This window comes from Meleagris gallopavo, chromosome 19 (assembly GCF_905368555.1).
Source record: "Meleagris gallopavo chromosome 19, MGAL_WU_HG_1.1, whole genome shotgun sequence".
In the NCBI taxonomy this organism is placed as follows: Eukaryota; Metazoa; Chordata; class Aves; order Galliformes; family Phasianidae; genus Meleagris; species Meleagris gallopavo.
Genome location: NC_139422.1, coordinates 5,243,532 through 5,260,562, shown reverse-complemented (window position 1 = coordinate 5,260,562; position 17,031 = coordinate 5,243,532). Strand labels below are relative to the sequence as shown.

The 17,031-nt window shown below is 44.5% G+C and overlaps 1 protein-coding gene across 2 annotated transcripts; it reads right to left on the bottom strand.

Annotated features, from left to right (window-relative positions):
* Positions 1 to 197: 197 nt before the first annotated feature.
* Positions 198 to 15,921, bottom strand: MIGA2 (mitoguardin 2). 2 transcript variants are annotated; one of them, XM_031556192.2, is made up of 15 exons: positions 15,780 to 15,921; positions 14,908 to 15,103; positions 13,674 to 13,786; positions 11,326 to 11,443; positions 10,971 to 11,110; positions 9,378 to 9,495; positions 9,102 to 9,202; positions 8,414 to 8,529; positions 7,493 to 7,565; positions 7,066 to 7,152; positions 6,338 to 6,436; positions 5,718 to 5,852; positions 5,246 to 5,299; positions 4,176 to 4,292; positions 198 to 4,055 (listed from the first exon to the last, which is right to left on the bottom strand). In XM_031556192.2, the coding sequence occupies exons 1-15, from the start codon at positions 15,873 to 15,875 to the stop codon at positions 3,855 to 3,857; spliced, it is 1,764 nt and encodes a 587-aa protein (XP_031412052.1). In that variant the 5' UTR covers positions 15,876 to 15,921; the 3' UTR covers positions 198 to 3,854. The 2 variants fall into 2 exon arrangements, with proteins under 2 accessions (XP_031412052.1, XP_003211310.1); XM_003211262.5 differs by having other exon boundaries at positions 14,908 to 15,118; positions 15,780 to 15,919.
* Positions 15,922 to 17,031: the final 1,110 nt, after the last annotated feature.

Here is a 17,031-nt window from a genome sequence, read left to right as displayed (position 1 = left end):
TTAAGTAGAACTTCATACAAACAAAACCATGAGAATTTACTTGCTCTGACTTTAGCATTTTGACTCTAAGACAAAGGAACTTTGCTTTATATTATTGCTCTCCTTGAATGGTGTTGCCACAACTGCCACCTGTATTGGAAACCAAGGTACCAGTTTCTAGCAGGTCTCTCTAGGTAGTTCAAGAACAAAAACCAAGATCGTGAAGGAAAGTTTTATTTGACTTATTCAACTTGTAATGCCCACATCCTAAGATTAGAGGTTTTAGGAAAAAAAAAAAGCCACAAAGCAAAAAAAAAAAAAAAAAAAAAAAAAAAAAAAGGAAGAAGCCAGATACAGACAGATATTTACACTTTTAGAACATCAAGAAAAAAAATAGGCACAAGTTTACATTCATTAGTTTCAGATATGGCCGAGAAACATTAACTGAAGAGGGGTAAATAAAATCCTGCTTTCCCCACATCCTTGTCTAAGACAGCACAAGTCATGCTTTTCAAAGCCACACTGATCTTGTACATAAAACAAGGCAGATTATCCTCATTTTTAATATGCTTTTGCTTTAAAGATCATAGAGCCCCTCCTAGAGCCATTCAGTTTAGCACATACATACTGAAGTACTGAGTTTGTACTTTAAGCGCTAGTAAAGCTTGTTACAACTCCCATCTAAAAACTGAAAGTCATGCAATCTGTTTAAGTATCAGAAACTAGTAGAGGATTTTATTTCATAGCTGCTAAGCCATTTCAAATCTTACAAGTGTCAGCAGAGAATGATTTAATCCCTTGAGAAAAAGGGTGCATTATAAAAGAGGCAAATATCTCTTGAGATCTCCCCAAATACATTTTTCATCTACTCCTAATACTGAAGGATTCCTTTGCTAAACACAATATGCTAGGGAAAAAGTTGTTCTGCTGTTCCCTTACAAAGCTGGAGGGCAGACAGCTGCTCAGACATAACCTTTTGCTGTGCCCTGCAAAGCAGGTGTATGTGAGGCGGTTGCCGTTTCAGCCAAGCCCTGCTCTAGAAGGGATCGGTGGAAACAGCCCCAACACCTACTCCAGCTCACATCCAGAGAACTGAATGCAGGAGGGGACTCCCCTCAGGTCAGGGCTCTGAACCCACTGGTCTCAGCAGTACTGCCGAGAGGTGGCGAGAACGTTTTGCATTTCCTCTAAAGCCACATGGGATCAGGCAGGGATGAAGTAGGAGTTGTGGGGGTTGGGGATGTAGGAAAGCGTAGCATTCTCCCCAGGCAAAATAGTTTGTCTCAGCAAACATACTTGGCTTGAGCAGGAACGATTTAGTGCTGGCAGGTGGAGGGGAAGAACTGAAGCTTCAAAAAGCTGCAGATGTTCCTCAGGAACATCCATCTTTACCTTCCCTGCAAGGACAGCATATCCCACTTGGAATAAGGGCTAAGCAAGAGAATAAAACTGTAATAAAACTATTTTTCTTCTATGTCATTGATTAGGAATTTACAATTTTGTAGTTTAAGAAGCTACAATGCAAGTTAGCATTTGCTTCATAAGGACCCTGTTGTAGTGTCCTCCCTTGTGATGTGATGTGAGCCACCAGTGGTCTCATCCATGCACAAAGCAGGCAGGCTGCCCCGAGCACCAAGGCCTAAAGGCACCCAAAGTAGTAAATAAATATACATAAAACACAAAAATCTGAAATGAATAGCACTGATTGTTTAAATTTACAGTCCATCTTATTACACTGAACTAAACGTTTTATCATCTTCAAACCACTACACAAAGCTGCTGAAATTACTCTGTTACAAACCTGCCATACAAGAGCATAAAGCACTAAAGTATTTTTTGGCAAAGTAACTTGCTTCCAGAATTTAACATACATTCAAATCACAGTGTACAAATAACAGGTGTGTCACACTAATACAGCATCCTCTATTTTCTCACAGTATATTCTGCCAGAAGCAAGACACCTCAGAGACCTTTCCTCATTTCATTTGCTCTCTTAAATCCTTCCTATAACAGCTTATTTAATACAGTCTCACTCAGGTCAGCTGCTCCTTACTTCTGCTTCAATGTTGTCCTGTTTATTGCATTAATCTTGTCTCCAGGATAAGCCACATCAGTCTGATGTGTTTACAGAACAGATGTTACGTGCTCTACTCTTGCCCTCTTGCAAGCATCCTGGGAGCATTATTTATGCCTTTTACATCCTCCTGTTTACTTTTTCCCTGCTTACTTCCTGCTTTTAACAGCAGAATCCACATTAGGTTTCTGAAGAGGAAGAAAAATTTTATTCTCCAAGTGCACATACTGATTTTCCATTCGTATGGAAATTCTTACATTGTAGTTCTTACATTCTGCCTCCCCCCGCCATACTCTTAGCTAGGTCAGACTTGCACTTTTACCTGGGATAGACACAAGGGATAACAAATCTAGGGGGAAAAGCAACAACAACAACAGCGATGCTTGTGTTTTTGTTCAAGTCCCCATTTTCTTCTCCCTGAATACCTCCTCGCTCTGAGCCTGGGCTCAGGGACCCTGTGTGGGCAAAAACAGGAGAAAGGACAGGCTGCACCTTCAGCCTTCATCTGCAGCATGACAGTCACAGTGGACTCAGTACATCATTGCAAACCTTGCAGAAAACCCATGAATTTCTCAAGTCTCTTGAGAGCAGCACACTCAAATGCAGCTATCCTAACCTAATCTCCTATTCAGAAAATGATCCAGGCAGACTTCAGGTGCCAGCTGTGCAGTCAGTATCACATCACACGAGAAGAGCCCATCTCAGCACTACGTACACATGCATTTACTATAAAACCAAAACTACGCTGTGTTTCTTAGGATAAACAAAGTATTAAAAAAAAAAAAAAAAAAGTTTCCTCTCTAGCAGCTTGATCCCAGTTCAAGTACCTGCACAATCTCTTCTGTATATCACATCCAACATCCATCTGTCTTCTGGCCTTTTGTGTAATAGGAACAGGCACTATGCTATACCAGTTCCCTTTGCTTGTGTACTTCACACTGCATTCCTCTTACCTAGCAAGAACTGCTGCTGGCTAATTCTGAAATACAGCAAGGCACTTTGATGGATGTTAAAGACTTTGTGTGTGCACAGGCAGGATGCAAATCCACCCCCTCCTCACAATAACTTGCCTTTAGGGCAAACACAGACCTCAGCAATCTCCTAAGGAAAGATGACCACAGCACAGCAAATCATCTGGCCTGCAAAGAACAGCAATGTGGAGGGAACAGACCAGCTTCCTCAGAGTTACAGATTGGTTACAAAAGTCCATGTTTTACTTCAGTGCTTTACAGAACTACTACTTCCTCCCTGGGGAAAAAAAGATAAAAATTGCTAGTCATGTTGCATGTGTTAAAATATGTGAAGTCAAATCAGCAGTAATATCTGTAGAAACACAGCAGAAAAATAACAGTAATAAAAATCCCAAAGCAACATAAACCTCTTTGAGAAGCCAAGGGTCAAGTGGAAAATTTACCAGTGATGTTCCTGCTCCTCCAACACAACCATAAACATCTCAGGTACCATCTGCCAGATAACGCATAGGCCGAACAGGTACATGGGTTGCCCTATTCAAGAGGGCTGGGCAAAAGTCTCAGCCCATTCAGTTCATGATTTATCTGACACATTAAAAATAGTAAAAGGTACGGAAGGGTGGAACAAAGACAAAATTCAAACCATAAGCTGACAAGTGGTCCTGGATCCATCCCAGCAAACAGTACTGGCTACAAAAAGCAGAAGGTCCCACCAGGCTGCTGTGTGTTGAGATAGTCTTGTGGCCACCACTGACCACTGCAGGTAGTTTAATCCAATTCTGTGAGGAAAAAAGTCCTTATACAAAACTGTTTTCCTCCTCTGATTGCCATCAGATGAGCTCCTTCAGCGGCTCGTTTTCAATGGGAAGTGTGCCATTCATCTCAGGGGAGCTCTCTGTGCCCAGATATCCCAAGAGGATCTCACTGCGCCTCCGTGACAGCTGCAGGATGTCTTCTGCCAGCAGCTGCACTGTTGTGTATCTCACATTGTCCAGATCAAACATGTCCTTCAGATATTGTACTATCTGGTGCTGCAAAGATAAAAGGGAGTTTTACAGTAAGGAGACCTTCACTCATACCTTCCAATACCACCTATCCCATAAGGGATTTTGTATGCCTGCTATGTATATATTACAGGAAAGCCATCCTACCTTGAAGAAACTGCAGACTTCAGCGAGCTGCTGCTTGGGCCCCAGAAAACCAAAGGCTAGAACAGGACTGACATGCTCCGATACGGAGTAGAAGTGAGAGATAAAGCCATCTGGTACCTGCCACAAGGAAGGGAAAAACTGGTAGGTCTCAGTTCTCAGACAGAATTAGCAGCTTGTTCCATATCAGCTACCACAGTTGGAACTACCATTCCAGAAAGCACTGTGCTTCAGTAACCGAAGAGCTGCTTAAGAATCTCTCTTCCTGCAGAATTACAGTTACCCATCAGATTTCTTGAAGGATGACTTGAGCTTTCTATCTTTATGTTCCTAAGCTACTCTTTCAGGAGAAGAACAAATAGAAGAAAATGGAAGGCGACCATCAGGCAGTCCTTACCAACTCTACTTGCAATCTCCAAACTAAGCCAGGAATGAGCGCAAAAAATTCCAGATAGCTAAGATGGAGATTCTGCATGGCAATACAGCTTCCAATGTACTCATTACTCTTTGCATCATCTCACAAGGCAAACCCAGTCATACCAGCTTGTTGTGGGATAGAAGCTGAACACCTGCCAGAGGCCACAGTCCCTGCAGTAGAAGTGGGATTGTGAAGTTGCAGCTTCCTGTTCCCCAGGTCCTCAAACTCATCTGCTGCAGTACTTAAAGAAGCAACAGGTTTAAGGGAAATGCACAAAGTACAAGCTAGCCAGTGGTCAGCACTGGGAGGCAGGAGAGCACGTGAGCCCAGTCACTGCACTGCCAACAGGCAAACTACAGTTCAGAGAGCAACTGAGACCATTCCTATGGGATTGTGAGCAAGGATAGGGAGTAACAAATGGACAACATTATCCTCTGAATCCTCTTATTAAGAAAAAGAATAAACTCAGAACTGTAAAACACTGATGTTGCACTGGTACAAAGAAATGACAGCAGGACCCCAGCACTCTAAAGCAGAGAGAATTCAACTCAGTTCATTCTTACACCACAAAGATTTTGATTTCACCAAGATCTTGGTGAAATCTTTTCAGCTTCAAATGCATTTGATTCTTTCCCTCTTCATTAATTTTGCTTACCATTAGAAGCCTCCTTTTTGCTTTCAGAACAGACCAGCAGGCAGTTGCTAGGGCCTACAATTAACAAAGAGACCATAATTTGCTGGGATTACTCTTCTGAAGAAAACAGCCTGCCAACACATTGCCATTAAAACATCAAAGCAGTGGCCCTTTTGTGCCAACAACTCTAAAATTAGTTAGGAAAAATCTATACGAGCTGGAAGCAGGTTTGGCCACTACAGATCCATTCTAGACAAACCAAAGTGTTTTTGAAGATCTCTAATGCAATCTGGCATAGCTGCCACATGCCCCAGAATACAGACTTTGAGCAGACAGCTGATTTACACGTACTAGAGGACTGCTGTTGAGAGTTTCAAGAAAACATGGTGTTTCTAAAGAGAAAACACTGTTCTGCCAGGCCAGTCAAAGTGCTATATGGTCATCTTTCCTAGCTTTGGCATTGTTGGACACAAGCACTGCCTGGTTAACCCACCGTCTCCTTGAAGCTGTCGGACAGCCAACGGTTGCGCAGCACAGCCAGCACAGAGGAAGGTGGATTCTCCAAATCCTCAAAAGCATCCATGAGGATAAAATCCAGCACAATATCAAAGAAACTCATGCACACCACCTGTCAGAGAGCAGAGCAGTCTGTAAAGGAAACAGGTTTACAGAAAAAAAGAGATGGACTTTGAAACAACAAAACAGTGTTTGCCACCAGCATAGGAAGCTGTGTTCATTCAGTTCACTGGCCAAACCCCAGACAGGGGCTGGCCAAGGGGCTTCCAATTCCCGAGTCCAGGAAACCTCCAGTCAAAAGGGCAAGCAAATCTCAGAGCTACACACATTAGCTTGTGCCCTCTAGAAAGAGGATATGGTGGTTTTTTTTCCCCATTATTTTTACTTTCTAAATACAGTAGTGCTAACATTGCTGAAAGCAAGATTTGCTATGAAGCTTAAACACTCAGCCAGGCACTTTTCCCCCTGCCTTCCCTCACAACGTACAATTGCAAAGTAATCATATTTCAGAAGCCATTCATTCACTCCACAGTTGTTCCTACATATCCATTACTTTCCAACTCCTCTCCAACATTTAGAGAGAATGTCTTTACCAACCCCTCTTCCCTCCAGCTCCTGCTGTGTGGTTGGCCAGGTTTCTGGTTTCAGTGCATAACGCAGCATCTCCTCATAGCTTTCCAGAAAAGCTTTGGGATTCTGCAAGAGCAGAGAAAAAACGTTTCAGAAGGTACAGCAGTCATGGACACATTACACCAAAGGCTTACTTCTCTATTTTGAGCTAACAAACATCAACAAATGCCACTGGCGGAATTTTTCAGCCAACACACACTTTGTATGGAAATACTTTTTTTTGTGGGAGTCATGGACAGCCCCAGGCTCAGCTGTGACTCTGTGACTTAAAGCACATACTTAATTGTCTTCAAGGAAGTGGTTAGAGGCACCTATACACAAATCAAGTCCAGTAAGACAAGCATCAAGACAAGTCCAGTCCGTGCAAGCATCTCTCTGTTTGGGAGATGATGTGGTTGAAGCACAGGTTTCGTTATTATTTCCCTTTTCTGTATTTGAATATTCCTATGATGTACTCTGTACCTTCTGCTCTCTCTATAATGAGGCACAGTGTCAAACTGTGGACAGGAGCTGCAGAGAGCCTCTTTCATGAGGATTTGATTGAACAAGATTAAAAACATTGGCATTTTATTTTTCACGGGAGTCACCTATATACAGATGAAGTTTTCTCCTTTCACAGTCCATAATTTGTCTGGTGCATTGGAACAAGTGTTCCCGTGCCCACAAGAGAAACAAGCCACTTTCAAGCTTCCTACCTTTTCAGCTTTTGTCATCAATCCTATCACCATTTGCTTCCCAACCTCTCCAAAAAACAGTTGATTGCTTTCATCCTCCAGCAGCTCCTGCAAAGGGAACAAAAGAAGTCTCCATGAATGGGAGTGACAGCTTCTGGCCAGCTATGCAATTCCCAAGCTTTCACATTCCAACAAAGAAGCCAGGTAATCACCACTCAAGCTGGGTATGGGGACTAGGGGATATTTATTCCTGCCCAAATCAAATCAATGATAATTACAATGTTAATTAACAGAAGCTTGGACTGTTTCTGTTTTTACTTGCTCTAGAGGGAGAAGACTTCAGTCCTACATGGATGTAAAAGAACACACTGCTGGAGGCAATGTGCCATGGGAATGCAGGAACCACAAGGACAGCCAGCCTCACACTCCTTCACTGAACCATTCTCACCTTGAAGGCCTGCCTGACACAGTGCAGCTTTGCAAGGAAATCCTGGTCACTATAGCAGCCAAGGAGCTCTGTCCTAGAGGAAAAGGCAATGAATGCACAAATTTCAGTTCTCCTAATATCTGTGACCCTAACAATGATGCTTTTCTAAGAAAAAAAATTCCAGGCTCTGCCTAGGAGAAAGTAATAAGTGTGTTTCCTTTGTGTAGTTCCCTGGAGGATCACAGTACCTCTGTAAAGGCTGTCACAGCATAGAACCGTGCAACCCAGCCACACAGAACATTATTATTATTATTATTATTAACAACTTCCTGGGATATCCTTTCTTACCATGCACCTAAAAATCTAGAAAATCCAAACAAGCAACAAAGATGCTAGGAGTTTCCTGCCCCAAAGGGCTATTCTTTTCATAGGGCTGTTCAGAGGTAAATATTGTGTTCACATTGCTCAAAGGAGCCCTGACACAGAATCACAGAATTGTAGGGGTTGGAAGGGACCTGTAGAGATCATCGAGACCAACCCCCCTGCCAAAGCAGGTTCCCTACACCAGGTCACACAGGTAGGCGTCCAGGCGAGACTTGAATATCTCCAGAGAAGGAGACTCCACAACCTCCCTGGGCAGCCTGTTCCAGTGCTCCGTCACCCTCACCATGAAGAAGTTCTTACGCACATTCGTGCAAAACTTCCTATGCTGCAGCTTATGTCCGTTTCCCCTCGTCCTGTCTCCACGTACCACTGAAAAGAGACTGGCCTCACCGCTATGGCCGCCACATCTCAGATATTTATAAACCTGGATCAGGTCCCCTCTCAGTCATCTTTTCTCAAGGCTAAACAGACCCAGTTCACTTAGCCTTTCTTCATAGGGGAGATGCTCCAGGCCCAAAGCATCCACACAAGCATCCACAACTCCAGGTGGCACTTCACCTCAACGTCCGGCATGCAACCTTCCCTTCTTTCACTAGCTGCAGGGCTTCTTCATATGCTGCTACTGGTTTTGATAGATGGAATGGTATTTCCTCAAAGTGAAGAGAGTCAAAGAGCTGTAACGGCAGCAAGAAGCATGGGAAAAAAACAAATGATCTCATTAAATATTTGTATATACTTGGGGACTGCACACAAGCAAGACATTCCTTCTTTAGCTGGCAAAGTTTTGTCAGCCCCAGTTATTTCATGCAAAGATATACTCCTTCACACCAGTTTCACGCAGCTCAGTATTCCCTAAAAATACACAACCAAGCCACATTACATTGGACATAGCATTTTTCTCGCTGTTTTAGCATTTTTATACAGTAGACTGGAAGATGACCCAAGATGTTGGTTGAAAAGGATCTCCAGCCTTCCACTTGAAGAAGAATGACTACCCACACTAGATCAGGTCAGTTATGGTTTGTTCTGGGCAAGCCTTAAAAGCCTCCACATAATGAGATTTCCTGATCTTTCTGGGGAGGGCTGCACTACCATCTTAATGAAAAAGCTTTTCCTAACATCTATCCAATCTGGTGCTGTTGCTCCACATTTGATCATTTTCCTTTATTAAGATGATTGGCTCCACTGTCTTTGTGGCTTCCCACCAAGCAGCTGCTCTGCTACGCACAGTAGGAACTTAAGTTACCTCTGCTGCAGAGAAGAAGGAGTCCTCAGAAATTGAGCTGTCTTCATCATCTGTCCGAAGCCGTAATGACCCATCCGTCAATGGAAGCATTAAAGTCTTCTCTGGAGGAGACAAAGAAGCTGCATGTGTTGGAGTTCACAGACTACTATTCCTCCTACAGTCACTATGCTCTCTCTCCCACCCTCATAAGAGCATTTTGCCAACACTCTTCTGCTTTGCTCATGGAAAAGAATGACATAAAAGCTATCTAACTAATGTATTTCACACCCAGCTCACCCAGATCCAGCAGCATGCTGTCTGATGGAAGTGAAGACCCAAACTCCTCCTGGAGGTGGTAGGCTCGATGTAAGAGGGACTCCAACTTCTCTGCAAACTCTCTTTTCTGAGACTCCTCCTTGAACATAAATGCCATAGAATTTACAGATTAAATTACGTGCAAGAGAGAGAGAGAGGAAGAAAAAGAGAGAACTCAATCCTACAACACAGCAAATATTGAAAGGGGAGGAAAGCTTCTATACAGCCTATTCAAATCCTCTGGCATTTTTAGCTTCACAATTTTGTATTCCTGTTAAAAAAGAAAAAACTTTAGTCTGCTATCCAGAGAAACTGATATTTTTACAAGTTACAGATCACTTAACTCTCCTGACTTGTGATTCCCTCTTGAATTAAATTAGGCTGAAGTCATATATCAGAGAACCTGTGTTGAATACAGAGGTGTATCCAGAACTGGATAATGGAGTAAGTGTCCTTAGATTAAGGTGCTGGGCACAAGCAAAGCTTGCTGTAAGCACAAGAAGAAAAAAGAAAAATAAGACACAGCATCTTGCCTTCATGCCCTGTGTCTGCATGCGTATGTCACCCAGTAGACAGAAGCATTAACAAGAAGCACAGGATCTATTTTGCTGTTGGATTTGTTTGCAGAAACACTATGGAGGTTGGTGCCCTGCCTGTGGCAGGGGGTGGAACTTGATGATCCTTGGGGTCCCTTCCAACCCAATCCATTCTATGATTCTATAGGATGCTTCAAAAAGTGACAGCAAGAACCCAGATTTGACTTGCATAAATACCCACTCCAGAAGGCAAATATCCAATACACTTACTAAACTAAGCCCTATTTATGACAGCCTTGAAACACTTTTTACCACTGAGAACTCCTGGAATGTTTGGTATTTAGCTCCTTTCACAAACCTGAGCTACAGCTGCTCTGTTTAGCTTCGTAGTCAGTCATCATGGAGCCTTCTTAGTTTGGATCTCCTCTTTTATCAGAGGTCTGCCCAGCACAGTCATCAGGTCCAAGACAAGACGTTGTTCTAAAATACTTGTTCTGTAGGTGGAACAAGTTACACATCTCCCCCTTCCACTTGTTCTGTGAACGGAGACATTCTTAGCAGCTACTTTGCTTCAGTCATTAATACACACAAGCAGCTGCATCCTGCTTCTCCACTCACCGCCCTAGGAAGTGAGAGTGACCACCAAGATCTCTACTTTCAATATGCTGAAGAGTTATAGACACAACACTGCCAGGCAAAAAGCTCTTTCTTTCTCTCAGGCACTGCATTTATTACAGCCTTTTCCTACTGCAGTCTCTGCTGCTTGAGCAGTTGCATGACAGTGACTGACATGTTCTGGAAGGTGGGCAGAAAAGCTGGGGAACGAGGAGGAGAGACTTATTAGAAAGAAAAGAAAAAAAAACAACCACCCACTCACACTGCATAAGGAAGCCACAGATGTAGACAGCTCTTAAACAGTCTGGCCCAGCTCTGCCCTCAATTTGCTCTTCTTCTATCCTATTAGTTATTACTACTACTAGCATTCTGTCTGGCCTCCAGTTCCCAGCTGCCAAATGCAAGAGAAAAGTGGGGGACCTACCTCTGAGGCATTCTCAGACAAGTTCTCTTGGTGTTTCTTGCTGTCCCAGGGCACAGGAGTGCTGGAACTGGCACTGTCCCGCTGCCTGATGGTCAGTGCCTGTTCCCACTTCTGCAGGGCCTCCTCAAACAGCTCCATACCTGGCAGAACAACCAAAGAAAGCTCTGAGATCTTGTAACCAACAGGTGACCGAGTTTAAGTCAAGCACGGGAGAAAGCTTGCTATTAGAACACAAAGGTGAACCTCCACTGCATAGACATACAGCCGCTGATGATCTATGCCACTTCATACCCTATTTTGCTCTTCCATGATAAACAACTGCCAGAGGGTGATGTTAACTCCTGTGTTTGTTTACCTTGAACATAGAGGCTTTCTGCACTGGAATCTCCGATGGCTCCACCATCTCCCATTGCCTGGGCCTCCCACATCCCAGCCGATGCTGGTGTTGGACTCGAAGAATTCACAGCTACCATCTGCAGGAATCACAGAATTATAGGGATTGGAAGTGATCTCCAGAGATCACCAAGTCCAACCCCCCTGTGCAAGCAGGCGAATACCTTTTCAAATATCTCCAGGAGGGTCAGCATTAAAACTCCCTTGCCTTGTAAGGGGTGGTATGAACAATTACCAGTCCCTTCCCATGCAGATTCACACCATGCTGTCAACTGCCAAGAGCTGTTAAGAGGGGACACAAGAAATCCTGCTCTTTGCCACCTGGCACCACAGCAGTGGCTTTGAAAGCACAGAAATCCATATAGGAAATACCTTCCCTCACCAATTTACAGTGAGGCTTCATTAGGAAACAGTGAGGTGTGCAACTATGAGCACAAGTAGGACAGCACCTCTGGAGGCAACAGCCCAAGAAAACTTCAAAGGAACCACTACAACAGCACAAGCATTTTGATACAAAGTTTGTGTCAGCCCCAGCTTTCCATACAAAAGAACACTGGAAGTGGGAGAAGTAACCGCAATCCAAAAAAAGCTGCAGATTATCAGCAAAAATACAGCTGGGGAATTTGGCCAAGGGAAATTCCAGCTCTTTCTTTGTAACTAACCCATGTCACAGAAGGCTGAGCACTAAGATCCACAATGCAAATTGTCAGTTTGCTCAAGTTTCACCCCTGTGCATAAGCATCTTCTGAAGTCTGAACAAACAACAAAGTGCTGGGTTCAGATAAAATCAGTGACCAGTATTTTCATAGTTGTTTTCAGATGACTTAGATAAAACGCCCAAATGTGAGCCTGATGATAGAGAAAAAACTACAATAAATGCCTGATAGATAGTTCTTGCCGTGCCCTCATTGATTCATCTCTGGAGTGGTAATAAATCACTTTGAGATCCAGGACTGCAAAGAGCAATTCACTGCTGCTGACTTAGTAAATAAGTGACAAAGCTCAGGAAACCAGACAAGACAGCAGGCAGAACCTGCAGCTGTGTGAAGGATGAGCTGTTCTCCCATCACATAACATAAAAGCAATGAGGACAACATCACAGAAGTTCAGCTCCCACACAGTGAAGGGGTACTGGAACAGATTTCTCAGTGTGAATATCATTACTCAAGTATCAGCAGTGGAAAAAAGAATTTAGATAGTTTTATGTCAAGAGAAACGGCCTTCAGCAATACAAAACCCAGACAGCATCTGTGGGAAGGGAGAAGCCACAGGGGAATTAAATGGCTGTGAGTCCACGAAGGGGGAGGAGGCCAGGGCTGGGCACAGTGTGCTGTGCACAGGCGCATCCCATGCTGTCCCAATTACCCAGGGAAAAACAGACAGGCTGCACACCCAGCACTGCCGCCTGCTGGAGACACACTTTGGCCAGCACAAATTTTTGTCAGCTTTCTGGTTCTTTAAATACCAGAGCGTGCTAAAAATAATGCAATACCTGCATTGTGGCTAGATGATTTTTCCCCTCCCTTCCCCAGCACTGCTAGTGAAACACCAAGCACAAGTGCTCCTGCAACTGATGCCAAGAAGGAGTTTCGTGGCACGTCACGGAGTTGGAAGCTGCTGTTCACTTGTGCCTTCTGTTGCTCCAGTCAGCTTTGAGCAGTGAGGATATCAAACAGGCCCTGAAGCCACAAACATTCCCCAGTGTTTCTACCTTTGATCTCACAAGAGGTGGATATACACAGTGACAGCTTCTGCTTTGAAGGACGTAGATCTACTGGGCTGCGTCCCAGCCTGCGCTGTTTCATTAACAGAGCTATCTGTTTTTTGGTAGTTAATGTGGTTTTAAAAATTGAACAACTTTGAGTAGCCTGTATAGAGGCAGAAAGGTTACGATGACACAAAATTTGGTACACCTAACACCCCACTACAAAAGGAAACAAATTTCCCACTGCTGCAAGCCCCAGTAACAACTCATTCTTGCTCCTGTAGGGCATAGATAGCCTGAAGGAATCATGGCCACATCCCACACACGTCCCTCCACAACCTCTTGCTGACCAAAGACACCCTAGGTCTCTTGGTCAGAAAAAACACTGCTCTGATTCCAGAGGCATGCCTGCCTCAGACAGCTCCAGACCATCGCTGTTAAATTACAACAAGGCTGCCCTCCAGTTACACCGTAACCTCTTCATTTCAAGAATCTTGGCATTATCCATCAGCCAGCACAAGCCCATGGACTTGGTGATCTTGTTATATGGAGATGCACTAATCTCTCACCCCTGCTTCTCTCAACCCTTCTGAGAAGGTCCTTACCGAGGCAAGGCTGTGGGAAGAACTGGAATGTTTGCTGGGCTCGATGGAGGAGATCCCGCTGAGCGTGTCGTTGCTTTTGCTGCTGGGACTCTGGACTCTCTTGCTGGAGTATCCTGAAGTTGAGGTCACACAAAAACAGGATTTTAAACCTGGTGGCCTGTGCATGCAGAGGATGGAGACAGGCTCTCCTGTCACAGCAAATGCTGTTGGGCATGAGAACCCCGCAAGCTACAGAAAGTGCAGTCCACATAAGAAACTACAGCAGTCACAGGAAAATCTGGCACAAATCAAAAGAGATTCACTGCAGCTGTGGTTTAAGGAGAAGAATGTCGCCCTGTCAAGCGTGACTGCAAATAGGCAAGGCAGCATCCAATACCTAGAAATGAGTCAGATCTCTTTTATGCTCTATTTCGTTCCTAGACACAAAGCAAGCTGGTATAAAGGGGACCTGAGGCTGAGGAATGAACTTGCATTGCCTTTGATGGTAGGAGGTGAGCACAAATGGAAAGCATCAAGGAGAAACACCTCCAGCTTCCCTTAGGCTGGGCAGAACATGAACATAGCACAGTGCTTCAGTAGTGCTTCCATAGTTATTTGGCATGCTTCAAGGGTTTTTGTTGTTGTTGTTTTGTTTCATTTGTTTCCCTTGCAGTGCTTAATGAGGAGCTGGGTCAGCCTTATCCTGAACAATCAATACAAGTGGGTGAAGAAAGCTCCCAAACTTCAGCAGCTGGGACAGACACTCCTGACCCACAGCTAAGGCCACCACCCTCTCCTGGCCACCCCAGGCAGATGCAGCTGCACACAGCACCCCCAGGCATCACCAAAATCAATGTGCAGCCAGGTCATGGTGTGCCCCAGGCTGTTATTATCAAGGAGGCATGGCAAAACAAATCTATAGACTTTGTGTGGGCAGGGGGATGGGAACTACATGCCTTGGGGAAAACCTCAGTGTCACTTCCCCTCCCCCAGTCACAAGGGTTTTGAGCTCAGCATCTCTCCCTTTCCTAGACTAATCCTGTGTTCATAGCACTGCGCTTCAGATCTCTAATTCCATTCTACATCAATGTAGTGCACAGAAATCACTTTTCTTTCCTCTCTGCCCACTTGCCAAGAACGTTCTATAGTCCCACTGCTGCTTATACATCCCCTTTCTTTGAACACTATTTCAGCAATATTCTCTTCACTCCCTAGCTACATGGTTTTGGGGACTCCCCTTTATTGCAAGACCAACCTTTCTTCACAGAAGAGACCCTTCTGGTTGGCAGAATGGGCACTGTGACGCCTCCAGGCTTAAAGCCACACTTCTCTGGAGCAATCTGCTTCTTTCGGCGGCGACGTCGCTTCAGCTGATGAGCTGCAAGAGCCAACGCAACTGTCCCAAGAGCTGTAGCAAACAGTACCTTACGTAGGCCTGGAGAGAGCCGCAGCTGAGAGAAGACAGACTTTAAACACAAAAGATACGAAAGAGCAACAATGAAAAACCAAAGTCTACCACCCTTTTTTTTTTTTATATATGTGTATTTTTTTAATAGCAGTTGTAAAGATAAGATACCTGAAATGTACGTTGGCATTTCCCTTCCCACCCACAGGACTCCTCCCATTATCTGCTACACAGCTGACGCTTAACAGGAGAGAAACTGCATAGCACCAGTGTGATGGAACCTGGGGAAATTGGTCTCAATTCTCATTGCCAAAACAAGCTGTAACATTCACAAACAGCCCATAACAGCTGAGACCTGAGTCACCCAAGTTCAGCTCTGAAACCCTGGTATGTAGCTGAGCTTTACTATCCCAAACATTGCGTGACTACAAATGGAAAATATACCAATAATCTTTAAATGTATATATGCACTTAGTGCCTTTGAAGAGAAGAAAGGTGGAATTCAATTGTTGTCCCACAGAGTGATGTGGAAACACTTCTTTCACCCTACTCCAAATCCATCCTCACTACTCTGGCCTCTACATACAAACTAAACAAACTGGCAGGTTCTTCCACCATGATATGTCTATTCCTCTCAATTACACAGATTCTTCTTTCTTGGCAGACAATCTCCAGAGACAAAGCCCAAGGAACAGCTGGAAAAGACTTTTCTCTTGTTGTACCTGCCCAAACGTTGTGTACACAAACACGGGGATCTCCGCCACAGTCATTGCCAAGGCCTGGATGATGGACATTCCCTCAGTTCTTCTAAATGCCATGGCTAAAGGACGACCTCAGCACCTCAGGAGTCACGAAGGGGAAGGGCACTTGTGGATGGATGCTGCACGAGCCACTCACACGGAAATCCAGCTTTCATCTGACATCGAGCTCAGTGTCCTGGAGTCAGCCTTCATCCAGCAATTCTGAAGGAAGAGGGAAGAATCAGGTGAGTGAACGTAACGCACAGCCTGTAATTCCTTGTACTGCACTTCACAAACAGCACACCAGCTCACTCAGAGCAGCAAGGCTGCTAGAGCCAAACCTGAGCTTTAAAGCATCTCCTCGTCCATAGCAGCAATTGTTGCTTCTCACACCAAGTACAGGGGTAAGGTTCACAAACTGCTCTATAGTGGCAGCAGGGTCCTTGCACTCAAAAGCTGAAACTGTGCCAGAGATTTCCACATGCTCTGCAATGGGCTGCATGTGGCTGGACAGAACTTTGGGCAGCTCCCATGTAAAAAAATAAAAATAAAAAAATACACATATAAATAACATAATTATTCCAAATAACCACATATGCACCTTAATCAGCATAACTCTGCTAGCCTTTGATTCTGTCACTGTAAAGAGCCACTGAGCAAAGGCTTATTTCTCAATTGGCAATTTCTCCCATGAGGTTTCAAAGCAACCTGAGTTTAGTAGAGCTTTCCTGGCTGTGCTGGAAGCCAGGAAGCAGGGCTCTGCTTCATGTCAAGGACAGAGGCACAAAAAAAAAAAGATGCACTGAAACCAGAGAAGTATCTTTTAACCACCACAAAGTTATAAACGCTTTAGCCCTGCTCTCCCTGCCAGGCCAGCCTTCACAGCAATGCACTTGGAAACACTGCCCTTACCTGACTGCAGCCACGCTTCTGCCACGCTGCACTCTGGTGCCTTTTCAGGTGCCTTCCCACACCGACAAGTGAAACCCATCCCGTGTTTTAAAGCCACGTGATAACCCTGCATCTACCTGACCACATCGCTCACTGCAGCCTTGCACCTCACAGCCTCCAGGGCTGGCACAGCCCCCTTAAGGAGCCACATTTGGCAAGAGTCTCAAGGGACCAGAGAGCCAGGAGCTTGCAGAACAAGGTTAAATGTAACATTTTGGCTAGAGCAGAACAAAGATAAGCAAAGTGCAAAGAATCTGGGGGACGCTGTTCAGCCTGCAGGTTA

Bases quoted from the DNA above. Each gene is read 5' to 3' on its own strand.
- MIGA2 (XM_003211262.5), bottom strand. From the start codon at position 15,875: ATGGCATTTAGAAGAACTGAGGGAATGTCCATCATCCAGGCCTTGGCA. The intron at 7,153-7,492 runs GTGAGAATGGTT...TTCCCTTTGCAG, and splicing joins GTGTCAGGCAGGCCTTCAAG to GAGCTGCTGGAGGATGAAAG. The intron at 4,293-5,245 runs GTAAGCAAAATT...TCCTTGTGGCAG, and splicing joins CAAAAAGGAGGCTTCTAATG to GTACCAGATGGCTTTATCTC.